Below are 14735 nucleotides of genomic sequence, written 5' to 3' on the forward strand. Positions count from 1 at the left end.
GTATCCGCCATTAGTGCAGTGGGATTTAGACAATTGATGGAGGTAGTGTGTCCCCGGTTCCAAATCCCATCTAGATTCCACTTCACTAGGCAGGCGATACCGAGACTGTACAGAAACGTCAGAAAAAGTGTCCTCAGTGTCCTGAAAAATGCCGTTGTACCCAATGTCCACTTAACCACGGACATGTGGACAAGTGGAACAGGGCAGACTAAGAACTATATGACTGTGACAGCCCACTGGGTAGATGTATCACCTTACGCAGCAACAGCAGCAGCATCACCAGTCGCAGCATCTCAGAAACGCCAGCTCGTTCCAAGGCAGGCTACGCTGTGTATCACCGGTTTCAGTAAGAGGCACACCGCCGACAACCTCTTAGAGAAACTGAGGGAAATCATCGCCCAGTGGCTTACCCCACTTAGACTCTCCCGGGGATTTGTGATATCTGACAACGCCACCAATATTGTGCGGGCATTACATCTGGGCAAATTCCAGCACGTCCCATGTTTTGCTCACACAATAAACTTGGTGGTGCAGAATTTTCTGAAAAGCGACAGGGGCGTGCAGGAGACGCTTTGAGTGGCCCGGAAAATTTCTGCCCACTTTCGCCATTCAGCGACTGCGTGCCGAAGACTGGAGCGCCAGCAAACACTCTTGAACCTGCCCCGCCATCACCTGAAGCAAGAGGTTGTGACGCGGTGGAACTCAACCCTCTATATGCTTCAGAGGATGGAGGAGCAGCAAAAGGCCATTCAAGCCTATACATCCACCTATGACATAGGCAAAGGAGGGGGTATGCACCTGACTCAAGCGCAGTGGAGAATCATTTCCGTGTTGTGCAAGGTTCTCCAGCCCTTCGAACTTGCCACACGTGAAGTCAGTTCAGAGACTGCCAGCTTGAGTCAGGTCATTCCCCTCATCAGGCTTTTGCAGAAGCAGCTGGAGAAAGTGAAGGAGGAGCTAAGACAGAGCGATTCCGCTCGGCATGTGGGACTTGTGGATGAAGCCCTTCATTCGCTTTGCCAGGATTCCAGGGTGGTCAGTCTGTTGAAATCAGACCACTACATTTTGGCCACTGTGCTCGATCCTAGGTTTAAAGCCTATGTGGTGTCTCTCTTTCCAGCCAACACAAGCCTGCAGAGGTGCAAAGACCTGCTGGTGAACACACTGTCAGCTGAAGCAGAACGTGACACGTCAACAGCTCCTTCTTCATTTTCTCCCGCAACTGGGGCTGCCAGGAAAAAACTTAGGTATCCTAAGCAACCCGCTGGCGGTGATGCAGGGCAGACAGGACCAAGTTTGGGCATCTGGTCCGGACTGAAGGACCTGGCAACAATTTCTGATATGTCTACTGTCACTGCATATGATACTGTCACCATTGACAGAATGGTGGAGGATTACATCGGTGACAGCATCCAAGTAGGCATGTCAGACAGTCCATACCTGTACTGGCAGGAAAAAGAGGCAATTTGGAGGCCCCTGTACAAACTGGCTCTATTTTACCTGAGTTGCCCCCCCTCCAGTGTGTACTCCGAAAGAGTGTTTAGTGCAGCCGGGAACCTTGTCAGCGAAAGGCGTAGGAGGTTGCTTCCATAGAATGTGGAGAAGATGATGTTCATCAAAATGAATTATCAGCTCTTCCAGGGAGACCAGCCTCCAGAACGTACAGAGGGACCTGTGGTGGTGGATTCAAGTGGGGACGAGTTAATACTTTGTGAGGATGAGGATGTACACACTGAAGAGGGTGAGGAATCGGTGGATGAGGAGGATGAGGATGACATCTTGCCTCCGTAGAGCCAGTTTGTGCAGGGACAGATTAATTGCCAGCTTGTTTTGTGGGGGCCCAAACGAACCAATCATTTCAGCCACAGTTGTGTGGCAGACCCTGGCGCTGAAATGTTTGTTAAAGTGTGCATGTCCTGTTTATACAACATAAGGGTGGGTGGGAGGTCCCAAGGACAATTCCATCTTGCACCTCTTTTTTTTCTTTGCATTATGTACAGTTTGGGACCTAGTTTTTCAAACTGCCATCCTGTCTGCCACTGCAGTATCACGCCTAGATGGGTCACGTGTTTGTGCCGCCCACTCGTGTCGCTTAGCATAGTCATCCAGCTACCTCGGTGCAACCTTTTGGACATAAAAACACTATTGTGAGGTGTGAGGTGTTCAGAATAGACTGGAAATGAGTGGAAATTAAGGTTATTGAGGTTAATAATAGCATAGGAGCAGAAAAACCTACAAATTCTGTGATTTTAGCTGTTTTTATGCTTTTTTTTCAAAAAAAATACAGATCCAAAACACAAAACCCAGAACCCAAAACTCAGAAGGGAGGTTTTGGCAAAACCAATCCAGATCCAAAACACGAAGAAAGATCCAGATCCAAAACCAAAACACGAAAAGTGGCCGGTGCACACCCCTAATTGAAACACAGCTTGACCCTGAGGTGTAATTGGGAATATAGGGCCTGATTCAGACCCACTCGCGAGCGGCTGTCCGCTCGCAAGTGGGTCGATGGTCTGCACTGAGCATGCGCACGACGGAGGGAGCTCCGTCGTGCGCATGCGCCAGACACGACGAGCGAAGGACTTTCCTTCGCTCGTTGTGTCCGATCAAAGGGGGCGTGCTGTCAATGTTGATTGACAGCACGCCCCCTTTGGTGGGCGTGCCTCCCTGACGGGGGCGTTCCCACGGGAACGCCTCCCGTCAGAAGCCGGCCCACTGACATCACTAGTGATGTCAGTGGGAGTGATTTTGGCTCTGATAGAGCCAAAATCACTCCGGAGCTTGCGGTTGAAAACCTCACCCGCAGGCTCCGGCTCGCAATTTCGATGGTCGCGATGGTCACGACCATCGCGGCCATCAAAATGCACGCTCGTATAGCCTGTGGGTGGTGACCCACAGCTATATGAGCGTCCAGGAGGACGCTCCATGAAAATGGAGCCCGGCCCTCATTCAGAGCGTGCGCTCTGCTCAGAGCGTACGGCTCTGAATGAGGGCCATAGTTTTTTTGGCACGTTCTCATAGGTACATTTCTCAAACCGCAGGTAAGTTCGGCAATCTCAACTTTCACAACTAGGGGGCATATTCAATTTGGAGTGAAAGGTCAGTTGCTGGACTTTTAACCGTCATCGCAGATTTCAGGGTTGAAAACGTATCGCGTTCGTCCCCGCGATTCCTTGTATTCAATTTCAAATCAGCGAAAATGGGACCCGGCGAAATGGAAATCAGCGAAAAGTCCTGTCATTTTTGGGGAAATCAGCCTGACACCCCCCAAAAAATGCTCTAACATAGGGGATCACTATGGATACCCCCAAATAGCCCTGCTAAAGGTATATGGGGTCTTTAAATGGTCTCAATAGGTGCTATTTAGCGTCTTTGGTAAAGTGGTGAAGAATAGCATTTAGCAACTTTTGGGGAAAAATTAGTAGTCCCATCAAATTTGGGGTACATGAATATGGGTACTAGCATATTTTAAAGTGGCTAATGTGAATTTTAAAAAATTGTGAAAAATCCACCTGCCGCAAATACCTGCAATCAAAAAAATCACCTGCCGCATACTTGGGGATCCCCCCTGAGACTATTTCGCTAGTTTAAAATTTTATCACCCAACTTTTTTATTTTCACCCCCAAAATGAAAGTACCTTTTTTGGGGTGTCCTGTGCTGCTTTTTTAAAAATTTTTTGACACCGAATAACTTTGGGGGACTGTCCAAGGGGTGCAGGGTGGTTTTTGGAAGTCTGCACCCCAAAAGCCCAATTCTGCACTTCTTATCACCACCTATTCATAGGTGATACTTTATTGCTGGGTTCGAACCACTGACTTTCCGCACCGACGAAAAGTTGGGAAATTGAATACGGGATAAGTGAGAAATGCGAAAATGACGTCATCGGTGATAAAGTATCGCCGATAACAGCTTTTCACAGCCTAATTGAATATGGCCCTAGGTCTAGAATGTTTGTGAGTTTTCCGTGTAGTTCAGAAAACCGCTGTTTGATGAAACGGTACAGTTTTATCTTGGCCAGGTCTTAGACCGAGTATTACATTTCACATTTGGCGGTCTAAAATAATGTGGTATCATGACGATTTTGACTTTAATAAATTGCAACATTTACTAAAAGTCAAGCAAACTGGCAGAAACCTGCAAACCTCAGTGTGGTACACACTGGTCTACGATGATGATTTAGCGTTAAGTACAGATTTTGCACAGGTTTCGAATTTGCAGCGACAGACCATGTAACATTGCAAGATGTACAAATGCAAACCTTTTTATCTTTGCAAGTTGTACAAATCCTGAATGCTGCACACACATCCGTCCAGCCACATTGCAAGAGTAAAAAGTACTTTTTGGGCAATATGATCCAGCCACACATTAATGTCCATGAGGTTAGAGTCTTTTTGAGCATAGAAAGAACTGTAAACTGTGTAGAGAGGTGGGAGGTGGGTAGAACAGAATTAATGTGTGATAAATTGATAGAATAGCTTAAGCCAGTTGTTCCCATACTTTTTTGAATCACAGCACCCTAGAGTATCAGCATTTTTTTCACTGTACCCATAGGCCAAAAGTTTCTTATTGAGAAAATCAGCAACAAGTATTAAATTAAGTAAATTGTGTTTACTTACTTGTTAATCTACAAGGATGTAGGTAATAGACCAATGGACGCAAAACCGCCGGTCTAAATCCCGACTGGACCTGCCCGACAAGGGTCTTAGGCTTCGGCATTTCGATGCCTATCTTATCTTAATCCCGACGCCGGAGGACCCACCACTGCTATCCCGATCGTCTCCTGACGTGTAAGTATAACACTTAGCCCAGTGATGGGAGGGTTAGGTTTAGGGACCCCTGGAGGGACTTAGGGTTAGGCACCCCCCGGGGAAGGTTAGGGTTAGGCTAGGGGAAGGGGGTTTAGGCACTAGGTTAGGGTTAGGCAGCCCCCCCCCAGGATGGTTAGGTTTAGGGTGCAGAGAGGGGGGGTTAAGTTTAAGCACCCTTTGGGGAGGTTAGGGTTAGGGACTAGGAGGGGAGGTTAGGGTTAGGCATCCCTAAAGGAGGGTTAGGGGAGGAAGAGGGGAGGGTTAGAGTACTTACCAACGCCCGTCGGGATCTCCACCTGTCGGACTCTCACTGTCAGAATTTTAATCCTATTCCAATCTATGGTTCATTTATGTGGTGGTGGTGGACAGGACATCGATTGTGTTATTTTATGATTAACAAGCACTAGTTTTGCCTATCACATTGACTAGAAATAATTTGATCTGATCTTGGACCACCAAATCATGGCACCCCTGCAAGTGCCCTGTGGAAGCCCATAGTACCACGGCACCCATTTTGAGAACCACTGGTTTAAGAGTTTAGGAGGGTGGTTCAAGAATTGGATAAATTGCTGAAGAGATGAGTTTTCAACTTGAAGGTGTGAAGGCGAGAGGAAAGTCTTTTTGTTCAAGGGAAGGAATTCCACAGAGTGGAGACTTCAATATTCTTGTAAACAAGAATTTGAGTTGGGTGATATTTTGAGACAAGTGAGTGTTGGGGATTACAGGCAACCAGACTGACAGAGCCAAGCAGCAGCAGACGTGCTGCACCTTTGTATAATACCCACATGAACCCTTGGGTTCATATATGTGTAAATCTGGCTCTGATCCTAGCCAGTGCCTCCCCAGCCATTTACCTCACTGCACACGTCACTGCTATGTAGACAGAAGTGATTTGACACTCCCATGCAAGCAAAATGCATAACATGCATACCATTGCACAAGAGTTCCAAATGGCCATTAATGTGCAGTAACCCGGATGGACTGGCCAGCTCAGAGTCCAGATCTTAAAACCTCTGGGATGAATTGGAGTGACGGGAGCGTTCTAGGCTGACTCGACCTTCCTCAGTGTCACAGTTGGTCACTGTACATAAGGCGGATGGTAAAACATACCGCCTGCTGGTGTCCAGGAACTTGTGGACAGTTTGCCGAGAAGGGTGTCTCCAGTAATCACTGCACGTGGTGGACCTACAAAGTACTGACATCAATAACATCTTGGTGATCTAGTTGCTGTCAGTGCCCAACCACTTTCATCCACATAGTGTGTGTGTGTGTATATTATATACAGGGCCGGATTAAGGGGGGGTGACAGGGACGGTCGTCCCTGGGCCCCCACACACGGAGGGGCCCCCACTAGCAGCGGTGCGCTGTCTGCGCCCGCCGCTAGTGTCCCCTCCGCTAGAGTAGTGTAGACCGCGCAGTGAGTGTGGCCACACTACACAGTGACATACACACAGCAGCCGGTGGCTGTGTGTATGTTACAGCAGCCAATGAGAGTCAGACAGACTCTCATTGGCTGCTTCGTCAGCTGAGGGAGCCGGCTGGAGCTCACTCATGAGCTCCGCCTTCCGGCTCCCCCCCGCAGCTGGTGATGATGGGAGAGACGTCATGACACTAACGTCTCTACCATCTGTGCAACAGAAGAGCCGGGACTCGCGTCAGGAGCGGGGATTCGGGTAAGTTTTTTTTCTTTTTGTGTGCGTGTGGGGCAGCACTGTCACAGCATAGGGGGGAGCGCTACAGGCGTCCCTGTATAGGGAGGCCACTTCATGAGGGCACTGTATAGGGGGGTGTGCTACTAGGGGCAATGCATAGGGGGGGCTACTACTGGGGGCACTGTATACCGGGGGACCACTACTGGGGGCAGAGCATGGGGGGCTACTAGTGGGGGCACTGTAAAGGGGGGAGCACTACAGGCGTCTCTGTATAGGGAGGCCACTTCATGAGGGCACTGTATAGGGGGGGGGTGCTACTAGGGGCAATGCATAGGAGGGGGGCTACTACTGGGGGCACTGTATACCGGGGGATTACTACTGGGGCAGAGCATGGGGGACTACTAGTGGGGGCACTGTATAGGGGGGAGCGCTACAGGCGTCCCTGTATAGGGAGGCCACTTCATGAGGGCACTGTATAGGGGGGGGTGCTACTAGGGGCAATGCATAGGGGGGGCTACTACTGGGGGCACTGTATGCCGGGGGACTACTACTGGGGGCAAAGCATGGGGGGACTACTACTGGGGGCAGAGCATGGGGGGACTACTACTGGGGGCACTGTATAGGGGGGACTACTACTGGGGGCAGTGCATGGGGGGACTACTACTGGGGGCAATGCTTTCGGGGGAATACTACTGGGGGCACTATATAAAGGACACTGCATAGGGGAGATTACTACTGGGAGCACTGTATAGGGGTGGGCTACTACTACACATTATAGTACCCCTATTTAGAAGTCATTCCAGATGTGGGTACCTATCCCTGGCATATGTATTTAATCTTTATTCTTTAAACTACATTTTCTGGTCTATTTTTTAATACTTTGCTATTCTCTTATTTCCTGGAAGGGAATCAATTATTATTTTTAGTGAATATTTTATAAAAGATACATTTTATTTTGTTGTATATTTGTATATCCAAAAACTACCTCTTTTTCTTTTCCTTTGTGCAAATCTATAGGTAGCAGGTAACATATACCCTGTCGTCCTAATTATAATTCAGAATTTGTTATACATCATATATACAATTTCTCAAGGTGTTTGTCGAACTAAACCTGTGCGGTAGTTCTCTGTTAATCACATACTGTACTGTGTAATGATAACATCAACTTGTTGATACTGGGGTAAATTTACAATAAGGTCGCTTTTGGCTTTTTGGCCAATTTTCTGTCACTTTTGCAAACCGACCATGTACTAAACGCAAAGCCACTGGAAAACCGTCTAAAAACATGACTTTAGAACATCAAACCAAACAATCTATTTTTTTTACAAAGATAAGATGAGGATCCACAGATTTACTAACGGTCACTTTTAAAAGTAACATAAAAAAAACAGACCGCAAATCAACGGGAAACCTGCCCAAACAATAAACCTGCCTGTGGCGAGTTTGGGAGACGCACAGGTGCCAGAAAGCCCAGACAGTAAGGGCCCTTTGGCACCTGTAATCCACCTGTAAAGAAAATGTTAAAACAAACACAGTACATGTACACTAAAAATTGTAGCCTTTTAGGCTTTAATTATATTTTTCTACCCTTTAATCACATTTTACAAGAATGAAGCCTGCACAAACCATACTGAGCGATGCTCCTGTTTGTACTGGTTTGCCATCATTTTTTAAGTTCTGTTTGCCATTCATTTTCAAATGAAAGATCAAAACCGGCCTAATTTGAGCTGCAACAACTGTTATCATGATGCTTCTTGGAATGGGATTGAAATGCCAGCGGCTGTTTAGCTGCTGGTTCAAATCCCAACAGCGGATGTCCGACCTGAGGAGATCCTAACTGGGGTAGATAAGTATACTAACCCTCCCCTGTCCCCCCCTAACCGTCCTTTAGTGGTGCCTAACCTCCCCCCTTAGTGCCTTACCCTAACCTCCCACCGGTGGTACGTAACCCCCCTTCCAGCACCCTAAGCCTAACCCTCCCTTAGTTGTGCCTAACTCTGACCTCCCCCCAGAGGTGGCTAACTCCCCCCTCCAGCACCCTAAGCCTAACCATCCCTTAGTTGTGCCTAACTCTGACCTCCCCCCAGTGGTGCCTAACTCCCCCCTCCAGCACCCTAAGCCTAACCATCCCTTAGTGGTGCCTAACCCTAACCTCCCCCCTTAGTGCCTAACCCTAACCTCTCTCCCAGGGGTGCCTAAACCTAACTCCCCCTCCCGCACCCTAAACCTAACCCTCCCGGGGGGGTCCCTAACCCTCCCTCCTAGGGGTGCCTAACCCCCCCCAAACCTAACGCTAACCCTGCTAGACTCCCTAATACTAAACACCCCCTGCGCGGTTAACGCTAAGGGTGCCCCGGACTTACCTATGTTCGGGCTGGCATCCTCGGCGTTCCGGCTTTGGGTTTAACATAGGCGTCGGTATTTCAATGCCTATGTTACATCCCTTGCTGGGATTCCGCTGTCGGCATTGAGACCAGCGGCCATGTGGCCGCCCGTCTTATCACTACATCCCTGCTTCTTTATGTTATTCATGATGGATTTCTGTTGATGTAATGATTTTAACAGGTTGTTATTTGTGACCTTTTAACCTTTTATGAATAAGTATCTTGATATCCTAGGGCCTGTCTGCACTATATATGCTTACTTTAAAAAAAATTCCGCTATACCTAATGGAGAAAACATACATTTTATCCCTATAACCTTGTGGGTAAAGAAAAGCTAGCGGTGGAATTACGCTTTTGTTTTTTTATAGACATGAGATAGAGAACTGTCATTCTTGGAACTGGATTCACATGTGGAATTATCTTGAGGGAAGTTCTCAGCGATTCTCGTTTATGTCTTTGTATGTTTGCTGAAGTAGTAGCACCTTCAATGTTTTCACACTCTGGGGTAAATTTGCTAAGATGGGAGTTCTGTTTAAGAAGTGATGTTGCCCATAGCAACCAATCAGATTCTACTTCTCATTTATCAAGCACCTTCTAGAAGATAATACCTGGAATCTGATTGGTTGCTATGGGCAACATCACTTCTTAAATAGAACTCCCATCTTAGTAAATTTACCCCTTTGAATTCTAATCCTACTCTATGACTAACAACACGGCCTCTAATTAGGAAATATTTCTTCTATGAAACCTGCTACCCATTATCCCCTTCCCTGCTCAGTATTATTGGGGTTTGTCACTGAGGCTGAATTACATTGTACTGATAAACTGTGTACAAATAATCAGTCTAATGTTAAATATGAATACAACTTACATTGCACAGTTATTGTGACACTTGTACTCGAATTTCCGTATTCATTTGATGCTATACAGAAATATATATCAGCTGTGCTTGTGGTTATATTTGTGAGGTTGAGCTCCAGCTCTTTTCCAATCACGGTGCTAGGATCATCGTTCTTTCCCTTCTTCCAGATCACACTGGCTGTTGGGTTACTGTCTGCCGCGCAGTGTAACGTCCGTGTGTCTCCTTCCAACACGACCAGAGCTCCAGTTTCCTGTTTTCTTCCTAGAAAACATATAAATAATTATATGACCTACCTTGTTTGGATCCAAAATCGTTAAAGGTATTATTTTTCCCATTAATGTTTAGTGACAGTGACGCTACTATATATGTAACAGTAGAGAGACCATGATTATCTTCTTCTCCAATACACTGTTATATGTATTGGACATGATTCAGAGATGGACGCAGTTGCAGCCTAATGCTAATTCCGCAGCCGGTGGTCTTCCTTCTTTGACACCCGCTGCTAATTCATCACTGTGTGTATTTACTACACACGCCATCAAGATTGCACCAACCCCATGGTGGCTCAGATTCTTCATCTGATGATGGTGTCAGAGGCCGCTGCATCTTTAGATGCGTGCCCGAGTCTGGTTAGTCACCCCCTTGTTACCAGGCAGATGTGCCCCCGAAATTCCATCTCTCTGTGTGCAATTTTGATCTGCTGTAGCCTGTCTTAATCAAGGATAACACTCCTTTAAATTCAGTCTAGGGGCAGCTGGGGCTGTTTGCAGCTGGGGTTAAATGCATCAAGTGTTAAATCACAAAGTGTGCTAACATAACAGTTAATCAAACAGATATCGTGCGTGAATATGAACTAATCATCTGTTTATTTAATTTCATCCCTCAGGTATGTGACTGTCTCTCATTCTGCTTATTGCATCTATATTCTGCATAGACCTTCATGCAATCATGTGCGGTTTTAAATGTATGTGACTGTCTCTCTTGCATACAGGTAGATTTGTTTTTTCCTCTATAGTCTATATTGTTCAGTGAAGCATAGTTTATGGTATATATCTGGCCTGGTTTTTCTCCAACTCAGAGCAAGTTATCTCCTTTGATCAGCAGAGCAATTGAGTCAGTTGTAGCCTGTCTTAATCAAGGATACCACTCCTTTATATTCAGTCTAGGGGCAGCTGGGGTTAAATGCACCAAGTGTTAAATCACAGTGTGCTAACATAACAGTTAATCAAACAGTTGAACAAACATTGACCAACATCTAAGGTCATTTCAGATTAAAAAAGGTATTGCTTTAAAATTTGTCTAAAAGAAACAAACCTAAAACTCACCATGTACTACACATTTCTTTTTATCAACTCCCTCCTTTGTATTTTCTCTAAGGATATAACATCCCTAACTCTCCCTGCATCTCCCCTCTCTGGGCACACTGCCACCCTAATGAGTCACTCACCTCCTCTAAAAACTAATGAGCTTTCTATTCATCATACATTGACTATTACAGCCTCATTGTGTCACTATAGAAAACTTTTACACACCTACAACTATATCTACTTCTCCATCCTTCTGCTTTTATTATCTGGTGACATATCACCAAATCCAGGCCCCACACACATACAGCGGATTTACTATGTAATAAATATCCTGCAAACCCCACGGGTCCCCCATCACCCTCCAAATCACTAAATGTGCCTTATAGAATTCACACTGGATCACTACTTATTATTAATTTACATGTGAACATCTCTTTACAATAACTACTTTCATCAATTCCTACATTCACCTGAGACTGCTGGTTCACACGTTAACCAAACTCTAAATAGCCCTTGATGAAGTGGCTTCACATAAACTGATATAACAGCCATGGCTTTCCACAGACACCTACAAAAACTGCCTCTTAAAGTAGAATGTCAGTGGTGTAAATCTTAATCCAAATACCTCCTCACATACTGTAAAATAGGAATCCACCCATCTGTCATCCTAGCCCTCTGTCCCATGCTCACTGTCTACCCCATCTGTGTCACCCCTGTCTGTCTGCCCCTCCCCTTTAGAATGTAAGCTCTCACGAGCAGGGCCCTCTTTCCTCTTGTGCTTATCCTTTCAGTACTTATATTATCTACTCTATACTCAAAAGCACCTAACCCGTGCCTTTTGCCATCCTGCTTCTGTTGCAGCAGTGTTTATATTCCATGTACTTGTCTTGTAGTGTCTTGAACTGTATGACACTGTGTTCTTGTTCTTCTCAACTGTTTATATACTATGTTTATGTACTATGTAAGGCGCTGCGGAACCCTTGTGGCGCCATATAAATGAAGGATAATAATAATCTGCGTCTTAGAACGGTAACCAGTGGCATCACTAAAGGAGTGCGGAGGGTGCAGGCTACACCGGGTGTCACCCTCGGGGGGGATGACACTAAAATGTGGCTTCTCCTCAGTGACAGGAGCAGGGTGGTGCAGTGTGACATTCTCCTGCAGCACTCGGAGCCTGTCACAGAGGAGGAGCCGGCAGTGCAGGCACAGTCTCCGGGGACAGCCCACCAGGTCCGGGGATTAGGGCAAGCCCCTGGAGTGATGCTATTGGGAGTTCCTGTGAGACCAAGCCCCCATTATGGTAGGCCACATCCTCTTTTCGGGCACTCTTGGCTCCGCTGCGCAGGGGAGATTTAGAATGTGCACCAGGTGTCACCAGACCCAGTGACGCCTCTGGCAGTAACCATTGTTATCCGTGTGCACTAGGGATGAGCGGGAAATCCGAACCCCCCCGAGCCTCCCCTTATCCAAGCTGGGAACCGAGTCCGACTCGTGTTTTCCCGTCAGACTCGGTTCCCGGAACGAGGCAAAATGTCATCATCCCGCTGTCGGATTCTCTCTGGTTTTGGATTCTATAAAGGTCCCGCGATATCCGCCATATTTCTTTCCGGCTGTGGAGTGTGCATGCAGAGGGAGGGAGCTGTTGGCTACTACTGTGTTCTGTGATATAATATATATACTTATACTGTATATAGTACATTACATACTGGGCTGGCTGGCTACTGTGTGAAGAGGGACGGAGCTGGGAGCTGTTGGCTACTACTAGTACTTTTGTGTGATACATATAATACATTACATATTGGGCTGGCTGGCTACTGTGAAGAGGGAGGGAGCTCTTGCTGACACTGGCTGGCTGCCTACTGTTGTCCATATACATAGGGGCTGGCTGGCTACTGTTGTCCATATAGGGGCTGGCTGTTGTCCTGTCCATAGGGGCTAGCTGGCTGTAGTGCTGTGTTCAGGGGGTGCTCGTCCTTCAGGGGTGCTCTCTTCACCTACCACCAGTGTTAAAAAAAATATATATTTTTTTTTTCTGTGTGCGTGCCATGTTAGCCACACCTGTCATCGGCGTAGGCAAGTGCGCAGGGGTGCTGTGCTCCTGTCAAAGGGCTGCTGCCCAAAAATATTTTTTTCTTACAGGGGCTGTCCTGTGGTGTACGCTGCCCTTCATCAAAATAATTTTTACAGGGACTGCCCTGTGTGGTGTAGGGGTACGCTGCCCTGTTTGCCGCCCACTTGTGTCACTTAGCATAGTCATCCAGCTACCTTGGTGCAACCTTTTGGCCTAAAAACAATATTGTGAGGTGTGAGGTGTTCAGAATAGACTGGAAATGATTGCTATTGAGGTTAATAATAGCGTAGAAACAAAAAAAAAAAACTAATTCTGTGATTTTAGCTGTTTTTATGCTTTTTTCCAAAAAAATACAGAACCAAAACACGAAAAGTGGCCGATGCACACCCCTAGTGTGCACATTGCGACTCAGATGCACGCGCATACTGAAAACATCGGCCGCTCTCGTGCGGCATTGACAATACAAACCTCTGAATTGGGCCCATGAAGTGAAACTGCTGTATTAACAAACAATGTGTACCTGCTGTCACCTGTAACTTCAGTTCTAGAAATGGATATAAAGTTACACCATTCATAAGGGGGTATCTATAGGAAGTAACATGAGTAAGGCGATAGAGAATTTTAGGGACATGTGAGAAAATTATATTTAGAAAAAATCAAAGTGTCTTAAAAAAATAAATAAAAAATAAATAAATAAATAAATAAATAAATAAATAAATAGGTGTGAGAGGCAGTTTCTCGGTTTTCCAGCAAAAAGATATAATTCAGGCGCACAACATCATATCAGCGCCTGCTTTCAACCTGCTTTGATAGAGTGGAACTGGGGAGCTCTCTGCCTATGGAAGGTGGTAAAGCAACCCATACTATGCTGCGCTCCACCAACCAGCAACCCCCTACTATGCTGCACTCTAACAACCAGTAGCCCCTACTATGTAGCCCTTCACCTACCAGTAACACCTACTATGCTGCTCTCCACCAACCAGTAACCATTACTATGCTACTCTCCAGTAACCCCTACTAAGCTGCTCTCCAGCAACCCATACTATGCAGCCCTTCACCACCCAGTAACTCCTACTTTGCTACCCTCCACCAACCAGTAACCACTACTATGCTGCCCATCACAACCCAGAAACTCCTACTATGCTACTCTCCACCAACCAGTAACCCTTACTATACTACTCTCCACCAACCAGCAACCCCTACTATACTGCTCTCCACCTACCAGCAACCCCTACTATGCTGCTCTCCACCAACCAGTAACCCATACTATGCTAATCTCCACCACCCAGTAACCCCCACTATGCTACTATCAAACAACCAGCAACCCCTACTATGCTACTCTCCACCACCCAGCAACCCATACTATGCAGCCATTCACCACCCAGTAACCCATACTATGCTGCCCTCCACCAACCAGTAACCCCTACTATGCTACTCTCCACCAACCAGCAACTCATACTATGCTGCCCTTCACCATCCAGTAACCCCCTACTATGCTACTCTCCAGCAACCCATACTATGCTGCCCTTCACCAGACAATAACCCCTACTAATGCTACTCTCCACCAACCAGCAACCCACACTATGCTGCACCTCACCACCCAGTAACCCATACTATGCAGCCCTTTACAACCCAGTAACCCATACTATG

At 46.6% G+C, this 14735-nt stretch overlaps 1 protein-coding gene across 1 annotated transcript in view; it reads right to left on the reverse strand.

Moving 5' to 3' along the window:
* LOC148525419 (sialic acid-binding Ig-like lectin 16) overlaps positions 1-14735 on the reverse strand; it is a 107691-nt gene that overhangs the window by 48888 nt on the left and 44068 nt on the right. Inside the window, exon 6 of the mRNA XM_088470927.1 lies at positions 9717-9968. Coding sequence (XP_088327053.1) covers positions 9717-9968 — 252 coding nt within the window. The remainder of the gene's footprint in view (positions 1-9716; positions 9969-14735) is intronic.

The sequence above is a fragment of the Taudactylus pleione genome, unplaced genomic scaffold, assembly GCF_031769625.1.
Source record: "Taudactylus pleione unplaced genomic scaffold, aTauple2 ptg000108l, whole genome shotgun sequence".
Classification (NCBI taxonomy): Eukaryota; Metazoa; Chordata; class Amphibia; order Anura; family Myobatrachidae; genus Taudactylus; species Taudactylus pleione.